Source organism: Hetaerina americana, unplaced genomic scaffold (genome assembly GCF_022747635.1).
Source record: "Hetaerina americana unplaced genomic scaffold, ioHetAmer1.1.p SCAF_16, whole genome shotgun sequence".
NCBI lineage: Eukaryota > Metazoa > Arthropoda > Insecta > Odonata > Calopterygidae > Hetaerina > Hetaerina americana.
This window is the reverse complement of record NW_027286719.1, coordinates 6,150,579-6,160,492: the sequence shown is the minus strand read 5'-3', so window position 1 is coordinate 6,160,492 and position 9,914 is coordinate 6,150,579. Positions and strand designations below refer to the sequence as shown.

Here is a 9,914-nt window from a genome sequence, read left to right as displayed (position 1 = left end):
TATGAGCGTTTGACGAAACGGCTTTCACGGCGCAATAAAATTAAAGTAAGGTCGGAAATAATTGTTGCTTCGGCCAGTCGTACAAATGCAGAGCATTGAATGAATGAGTGAGTTCAGTTCTCTGTCAAATAAAATTGCAATTGTTATGACATAATTAAAACAACCGAAATATTGCAACTGAAATGCATTGTAATGCCTTGGGTTTTTATTATTTTATAATTGCAATGCCTTAGGTTTTCATAAATAATCTACAATTTCATATTCATTTAAACCTAGTTTTGTAAAGCTGAAATCAAATGGAGCTCTAGGAATGCCCAAACGCTTTCATCTGCCGCCTCTCTGTCTGCCCAAATGCCCAAGTATGCATACCCGTGTACGTGCATGCATACATCAAAAGAAAAAATGTAGTCATAGTGCTTAAAATTTATTCAAATTAATTCTAAATTTTACAAAATAAATGGGCAAAACCAAAAGACAATCAATTGACCAATTAATATTTTCTTTACATTGAATAAAAATTCAGCCCATACTTATTTATTTAGCATTATATGACTCATTTGCCAAACTGTGAAGAGTTTGTTAATGTTTTATATTGCTGCGAATGCGAATAATTTAGAGCTTCTCTTTCGAGAGGCATATGGCGCACATTTTTTAATATTTTATCTGCAGAGGATATTTTCTTTCTTCCCAAACTCTTCTTGGGAATTAATTCTTATTGCACTGGCCTCCCGACTTTATCTCATAGGATGACACGAACTCTTTCACTGATGTCGCTATGCCAGCATCAGCCTTTTTCATCTCACCCACTTGCTGACCATCGTAGTCACCACAAAGGCCGCATAGTCGCCCCCTGAGGCTATTGTCCGCCTGGAAACAATGGACGAATATTACCTCTTCAAAGAGCGTTCCCATCAAGGGTAAGCAGTTTAAAATTTCTAAACGTTTTCTTAAATGGATTGATGCAGAAAGTAAGATAACGCGACCATTTCACACCTGGTGGTCGCAATCCAACGCCCAGGCCCATATCCCGATACTGATAATGTCGGTGCTATAATAACATCGATGTCAACAAGATATCAGCTCACATGAGTCTTAACTTAAACACATTTCTGTAGATTGTTATGATACCAACTTTTCCTCGCCATTACTCCACTCTTCTTTAAGGCTCTAAGGGCCAATCCACTGTTGATTTGAGCAGGCAATCAAGATTTAATGCATTAAGTGGCTCATTCACAATTACTAAAAAATAATAACAATGCGGGGGTTTTAGGTAGTACGGAAACCAAAATTTTATCTCAGAAATACTAATGTAATAAGAAGGTCGAGTAGCACTGGAAAAATTTATTTCATCACTTGAAGTCCAATTTGTAGAACAATGGATAAAGTTGCTAACTACTTCGGACAAACATTCTCTTAAATATAATCTTGGCACCCCGTTAACTATACACAAGGCCTCGTATTTCGAGCGTCCGTCCATAAACGCTTGAAAAGATATTTCACGGGCGTTTCTCATTTATCCGGTCACACCCTCACATGTCCACGAGTGGGTTGCTCTAGCCATTAACGGATCTTCAATTCCCGCGGCTCTCTTCCATTCCCACCATGCGTAAATTGCAACATTGCACTCATTGCCTTGCATACTTGGAGTCGAAAACACTGGAGCTTAGAGAGAGTTTTATTGTCACTTGAAGTTTTATCAAGCACGGCGGAAAGATCCACGGTCTGCGTATGAACGCTGAACCTAGTCAATGCTTTGAATGCTTAATGGCTGACATCACCCGCACGAAGTGACTTTGCTCCCAGCACTTCATTCCAATCGTGAAGTCGTCAGCATGCGTCATAAGAAATCTCGCTTTGCCAAAGTGATCAATTCCCACCTAAATGCCCATACAGCTCCATCGGAAAATATTCCGTGCTCCTAGAAAATGTATATGGTGCCAAGAAAAGTGTGAATGTTACTAGCGTTAATCAGCGTCGTAAATTATTAGTCTTCCGGTCGCGTTGATACCTCCGAAGGTTACAAGTTTTTGCTCCTTATGTGAATCAATTCGGGAGGCACGTTCATTCATAAATTTTCTTATTCATTAACGACATGTCTGATGAAACTATTCTTAATTAGCACGGAAGATAATTATCTATTCAAGAAATGAGTATTCAGCTTAAACGAGTGAAGTTCTCCGGTGAAATTGGAATAACTGAGGACTACAGAGCATTTAGAATTCAAATAGAATCTCGATTCGATACGGTCCAACAATTAGAACTTTAACAGCATTTAAATGCATGGATTTTTCCATGGTTCACATGTACTATAAATAAAATTGAAAGAGGGCATATGACACGACCTTAGCAAAGTTTAGAATGTTAATTAAATTCCTACGCCAAATTTGCTTTCTTCAAAAGGTTCATTTTAGGAGGTTAAAATGCGTAGACATTTTTGGAAATACGGGTTTGCAAAAAAAAGATGAAATATGATTGGAAACTAATTTGAGGACGATGCAAAAATTATCTCGACTGGAAGAAAAATCGTTACAACGTGATCGATTTTTAATTCTGTTCAGGAATCCAGGAATGAATTTGATTCTACCCAAAGTTTCTAACATATTCCCTTCTCGACTAAATTTTCATAAATACGAGAGCACAGTCACGTCGAGAAATTAAGAAATAGGACAGGTAAACTTTAGTATGTAAAATTCTAATAATCTGCGGCAGATGCCGCAGTTTTTAACAATTTATGAAAGGTAAAAAACCTTCGGCATTTAACGTTGGTTTTAAACTCGTGGACTGTGGCGCAACGCGCACGACTACGAATACCGGTGACATCGTCCGTACGTACTTCGTCATTATATTTTGCTCCTTAAAAAGACAGAAGAAATGTCGGGGTGTCAGAGGAGGCCTCGGTAGCTTAACAGGATATCGAGGGATTCCGATCCCGGTCAAGGTGAATGATTTTTACACTTTAAAATTGTTGTACTAAATATGTCATCCGATAAAACTGTAAAAACGGCAAAAGTGTGTCGACGCTCAAGGAATTTACTTTGAGTAATTTTTATGCATTGTAGCAATGTCTGAAACAAATCTTATTTTCCGACACTTTTGATACAAACCATGTCTATATTTTTTCCCATTTCTTTGGATACGATTACGCCACAGTTCCAGATAATTCAGCGCTCAATTCATAATAATTAAGCGCTCCTTTCAGATTGAACATTAACCATCAATGATAAAATGAATGCACGCAATCAATTTTTTTGTGCAGTTTTCCCTGGATTACAAAAGGCGTGATTGTGAAATTGTTTTAAACTTGACGGATTTTATTTCTATTGATCTCGCCCATCGCCCAAGTTTCTTCAAGACATTGACCCTGAAAATTGACTTTAAAATCAAGGAGACCTCGATGAACGAATAACTCTTGACATCTGAGGACTGAAGAAAAAAATTTATTTTCACTCTTCAAGGCTTGACATCAAAGATTTCAGGCATACTCTACTCACAAGTTTTCCTATCACCGAAATATAAACACACATTAAATTCTGCAGGATTATTCGATGTCTACTGAGAAACCGGACAAGTCTTCGACATTGCGTCCTTTTCAAAGTAATTTCAATGAAAACAGTGGTCAATTTAGATGAAATGTTGGTGAGGACACTGAAAAGCGTTTTCATTTTGTTGAAATGAGAACGATAATTTAATTCTGAGAGGGGCGCCAATTATTATACTATGCATGAAGGATATGCGCCAAATCAGAAAGGAAGGGCTGTCAAATTATAATTTCTTTTGTCGCAGAGAGAAGTTTAAATCCTCCTCCAAAGAGAGAAAGGTTCTTCATCCGCGTGAGAAGAGCAGAGAGTGAACGGTCAAGCAGGGGGAGCTGTTTCGTTTCAAATCATCCGACGTGGATGCCTTTAAAATGTCCGCCGCAATAAATGACGTCAACGCTCTTTTGCGGTGACTCAAGTGCCGAGTGACCTACCGTGATGAGAGCTCCGGAATCAGCGTAAAGGATGTCAAAGCCGTGGGTGGGTATTTTGACCCCGATGGCTTGGTCCACGCCTTTCGTGATGACCATGAGAGTGGTGCCGGCAAGGTCGCTGACCTCGGCCATTTTGTTCACGCCGATTTCCACTGGGCGCCCATTCACTTCCGCCCTTGGGCCGGGGAGCAGCCGAAGTACCCGATAATTATCCAGATTCAACTCCAGCTCCTGTAAAAATACCCATTTCTTAGGAGAGCCGAGATTGGAAAAAGATTTCCTCAGCTGGGACAGGTTTTTTCGAAACACGTGTTTGTCTTCGCTTATCAAGAATTGGTCATTTTAATGAAAGAAACATTGAGAAATTCAAATCCGGAATGTTCCCTCAACAAAACTTCGGGCTTTGACGAGGACTCGTCCATGGAAGCAAGGAGTGAAATTTCTTACGAAATTGATTATACGCAAAATGGATAGGCTATCATTTATATTCACATCTCCCAAAAGGTGAAAAATTATTTGGGCGATGAATATTTATCGCGTCCAATGAATGAGAATAAAATAATTAATGTTTTTAAGGAAAAATGAATTGGAAGAGAGTACCTAAACATAACCTAAGGGAGTAACAATTTGTCAAACGAGGCCCTGCGGGCCCTGGTTCGAATCCTGGATGTGGCTGGATTTTTCATTGTTGTCCCGATCCCTACTTGGGGCATATTGCGGAGAGCACTTAGAGTGAGTACGCCGTCCGTCGGATGGGACGTTAAACTGTGGCTCCTTGGCGCCAATTGTCAAGAGTAGGCTCATGCTGACCCCGGAATTCTCTCCATTCCCCGAATATCCCACTCCTAACACACTGCCTGCCTATCCCAAATAGCGCGAATGACCTCAGCTGGTGCTCGCCTTTCCTACTAGCTCATACCGGTGCTAACGATGGCTGTTATGCAAACAACTTTCTCAAGAATATTTTCATTCGTTTGACGCACTATGATCGATCAATACCGAATGCCTTGCCTTTCGAAATATTAAAGCTATAATCTAACCACAGCGGAATTTTTATTTACTCGTTAAAAATGGCGGGTAATTAGGAAAATAATTTGAGGATCAATGACTGAAATTATAGCTGCGCTTTATTTTCTTGATCGGAATTCTTAAGTACCATATTTTGAAATAATTTTCGTAGGAGAAATAAACATTTTGGTAATGAGCAGAAAGAGCTAAAGCCCACGCACCATGAAAGCCTCTGTGAAAGGAAGCTGGAGCTAAAATAGACAAGGTGTACGCTGATCGAACTAGCTTATGCGAGCTTAAATGTCACATCGTAATATGAATAAAGTTAGGGTGTAAGTGGCGAGCATATTCTAGAATTTAGAATTGGAAAATAGTTGTGGAAAGAGAGTCTATTTCAGGAGAACAGTGTCTGGGTGGTTTTCTCTGTAGTCAATAAATGAAAGAGAGGAGACGAGGGTGATTTTAACAAAGGAGGAACTTACTCAGCCGCCAAAACGTAATTTAAAAACTGTGTATAACAATGTAGGGAATGCAAAATTCACTGGTGCTGAGCCGATCAAATCCAGAGAAGAGTAACGAGAGGCGTAAGGAAAGTTTCTCATTAACTAAATCAGATAAGGGGACATTCAAGGTGTGCATGCTCAAAAATCAACCAGTTCTGCGTGCCACCAAGAGCATTGGTGTTGCTTGTCAATGGCGCGTCTAAATATCCGATGGGAGTTGTACAACGGCCCTTCCCGGACGTTCCCATGTTAGCGTCCCACGAATAGATATATTTTACCAAACCCAATTTCAATATGTAGAAACTCAATTTCGCTAGTTTTGCCTCATATTTATAAAGGAAACGAGTAAGCATAACGGGTACATTGGAAAGGTTAAGATGGGGATTCCTGAAAGCCGCAAAGAGAGCAAGCGAAACAAATACTATTGGATGGGGGCACAACCTCCGAGTTTAACAGTGATACGAAGGAGGGAATTATTATCGCCCCGCATTTCATTTTGCTTATACCAAGATAAAATAAGAAAGATAGATGACAGAACTGACAGATAAAAAAAAGTTTTTTTTCCCCTCGCACAATATCTAATTATTACATAATCAGAAGTAATCATTCTAACTTTTTAAATTCAAAGAACAACATTAAAAATTTTACTCAATCGCACCTTCTATTGTATGATGTATTTTATTATGGTATGCACGTGCAAGTATGTTGGTTCCTGATTGTGCAAAAATATATTATGTATCCCTCCCCGGACTACAACCTTGACGTGGTGGAAGGGCTTGTGCGTTCCGATGACCCCTAGAGCTGTGCTGGCGGGAGTAATAATTATTGCTCCTGGTAGGGTCACCCATGCCAGATAGGTCGAAGGTTAGGAGCCAGACGAAAGGTAGTCCACGCAGCGTCTGTTCCTCAGTGAGGCGGCTGCAATGGCGTCTGACCCCAGTGGGGCGGCCAGTAAGTGATGGTGTCACGTTAAAAACACTATTGAGGAAGGCAACGGGAAACCACCTCAATTATCATTCCCTAGAAAAATATGATGGACAATAGAGATAATTTGAGTCCTGGCAACCACGGGGCTCGGCCCAATCGGCCGTGTGTCGTGCCCGGCAGCGGGGGAGGCAAGGCTTCCGCGGTCGTCATCCCACGAAACCCTTGCAAGGGAAAACCAGCAGCAGCAGGACAGAAGACGCAGGAGAAGAAGACAAAATTAGTTAGAATAGGAACGTGGAATGTTAGGACAATGATGAGGACAGGGAAATTGGAGAATGTTAAGCAAGAGATGGAAAGGGGAAATATAGATATTTTAGGTCTATGCGAGGTGAGATGGAAAGATAGCGGGGATTACTGGAGTGATCAGTATAGAATAATATACAGCGGTGGGGACGAGAGCCAACGAGGGGTTGCCATAGTATTAAATGAAGAGGTAGGAAGAAGCGTAGTCAACATAGAGCAGGTAACGGATAGAATACTACTAGTGAAGATAAAAGCAGAACCGACGAACTTAGTTATTATTCAGGTATACATGCCACCGAGCAACCATAAGGCAGAAGAGGTCGATAAGATATACGATCAGTTAGAGGACATGATCGCGTGTGTTCCTGCAGGGAAACATTTGATAGTGATGGGGGATTGGAATGCGACGGTAGGCGAAGGAAGAGATGGTGATGAGGTGGGCGACTACGGTTTAGGCACGAGGAATGACCGCGGGGAGAAAGCAGTTGAGTTCTGCAGGAGACAGGGGTTAGTCATCACCAACACTTGGTTTAGACACCACGAAAGACGCAGGTATACATGGAAAATGCCAGGTGACTCAGGAAGATATCAGCTAGATTATATCCTGGTTAGACACAGGTTTAGGAATAGTGTGATAAATTCCCACAGCTTTCCGGGAGCGGATGCGGACTCAATTTAGTTGTTATGAAATGTAGCGTACGTTTCAAAAAGATAAGGCAGGGGCGGCGAGTTAGAAAATGGAATGTAGAAGCATTAAATGGGTTGAAAAGGAAGGAATACAAACAGGCGGTAGAGAAAATCATGGAGGATGGTAAAGGGCTTATTACTATCGAAGAAAAATGGGAAATGATCAAAAAAGGGTTGTCTAAAGCCGCAAAAGACACTATTGGAACCGTTAACGCTAAAAGGACTAGGAAACCATGGATCACGGATGAGATGATTACAAAGATGGATGAGCGAAGAAAATGGAAGAATATAAATACAGAATTAGGCAAAATGAAGTACAAAGAATTGAACAATAAATTGAGGCGGGCAACAAATAAGGCAAAAGACGCATGGTGGAAGACGCAGTGCGAGGATATGGAAAGTCTCCAGAGGAAGGGTGAAATCGGTGCGCTGTACAGCAAAGTTAAATCGTTATCGGGAAGTAAGAAAGGAAGAGCTATGCTAATAGTTAGAGATAAGGCGGGTAAGGTAATAGTTGACGCAGGAAAGATCCAAGAGAGATGGAAGGAGTATATAGAAGAACTGTATAGTAAAGAACTCAGACCAACAGAGTTAGACATTGAAAAAGAAAATGACGTAGAGGAAGACAGCTTAGGTCCAGGCATACTAGACAATGAGATAGAAAGGGCATTAAGGGAGATGAAACTAAATAAGGCCGTGGGGGTAGATAACATTCCCGTGGAACTTTTAAAATGCTTAGGAAAATGTGGGAGGAAGAGGCTATATGGGCTGATCCGTAGCATTTATGAGGAGGGAATCTGGCCGGAAGACTTTGTGAGAGCAGTTTTAGTTCCGATTCCGAAAAAGGTAAAGGCCACGTCATGTGAGGACTATAGGACAATTAGTTTGATATCCCACGCAGCTAAAGTTGTTCTCAGGATCATAAACAAAAGGATAGAGAATAGGGCCAATGATTACTTAGGGGATGACCAGTTTGGGTTTAGGAAGGGGAGAGGTACGCGTGATGCCATTGCAGTAATGAGATTATTAATCGAGAGGAATATAGAATACAACCAGGATGTATTTGCCTGCTTCGTAGATTTCGAAAAAGCGTTTGATAGAGTGAATTGGGAAAAAATAATGAGTATATTGCAGAAAATAGTAATAGATTGGAGGGAAAGGAGGCTAATCCGCAACCTGTACATGTCTCAGACTGCTCAGGTGCGGGTGGGAAACGGGGAGTCAGGATGGGCAGTGTTAGGAAGGGGTGCAAGGCAGGCTTGCCCATTATCACCGTTGCTGTTCAACCTGTATGCAAAGGAAATGATCAAAGAGGCATGGGAGAACTGGAGTTAGGAATGAAAGTGGGCGGGCAATTCGTAAAATCAGTTAGGTTTGCTGATGACCAAGCTTTAGGTTGTCAGTCAGCCAAGGGGCTGCAAGCATTGCTGAGTGAATTGGAAATTCAGTGCGACAGGTATGGGATGAGAATCAACTTTAATAAAACAAAGGTTATGCGATTTTCTAGAAAGAAAAAGGGCAAGCTTAACATTAAAATAGGAGGGCAAAAACTAGAGCAGGTAGAACAGTTTACGTATCTCGGTAGTGTTTTGGACCAACACGGTCAAAGTAGTAGGGACGTAAGGAGAAGGATTGCGCTAGGCAAAGAGGCTTTCACGAGGAGGAGGGAGTAGATGACGGGGACTTTGAGTAAGGATGTTAAGAAAAGACTCGTAAAAACTTTGATATGGAGCGTAGCTATCTACGGCGCGGAAACGTGGTCATTGAAGCAGGAGGATAGACGTAGACTGGAGGCTTTTGAAATGTGGGTGTGGAGAAGAATGGAGAAGGTGAAATGGACAGAGAAGAAAACAAATGAGGAAGTACTTGGTATGGTGGGCGAAGAGAGGGGTTTGTTGGGAGCAATCCTATGGAGGCAGGGAAAGTGGATGAAGGGGGTGTTGACCGGCAGTGGGATGTTGAAGACTGTGATAGAGGGTAGAATGTTGGGCTAAAGAGGAAAGGGAAGGAACAGGATAGGGATGTTGGACGGGATGAAGGGCGGAAGAAAGTACTCAGAGATGAAGAGGGACCTGGTGTAGAGTAGAATTTAGGGTTGTGTTTTGTTAGTAGTCACAAAATATTTGTTTGGTGGTTGTGTCCATCGAAAAACCTACCTTAACCGGTAGATTACCTTAAAAAAAAATATTATGTATTTCTGTAGAAGCGAATAATTTTACATAACATGCTGGCGTCCTAATAACTTCACCATACGCCATTTTGGAATATTTTGCAGATATAGATGGTATTAACGATAGCTTTTCCAGCCTTCCGAAAATTATTTCCTCAAAATCATGAGGTGAAATTAAACAATAAAGCATCCCACGATCAAAACGCACTTCAGACACTCCACCGTCATTAATAAGAAGAAAAATATTCACCAGGAGTCACGGAGAGCCCAAACCAAAAGGGTTTGTCCTTCATTAACTGCCATGGCTGATGGCCAGGTTAAAGCTCACGACATCGACCCTAGCACT

General features: G+C 41.3%; 1 protein-coding gene across 1 annotated transcript in view; it reads right to left on the bottom strand.

The window, feature by feature from the left end:
* Positions 1 to 408: 408 nt before the first annotated feature.
* The window catches only part of LOC139686996 (vitellogenin-like), a 112,977-nt gene continuing 103,471 nt past the window's right edge, over positions 409 to 9,914 (bottom strand). The window contains exons 22-23 of the mRNA XM_071584060.1: positions 3,971 to 4,201; positions 409 to 867 (exon numbers count right to left, since the gene is read on the bottom strand). Coding sequence (XP_071440161.1) covers positions 706 to 867; positions 3,971 to 4,201 — 393 coding nt within the window. The 3' untranslated portion in view covers positions 409 to 705. The remainder of the gene's footprint in view (positions 868 to 3,970; positions 4,202 to 9,914) is intronic.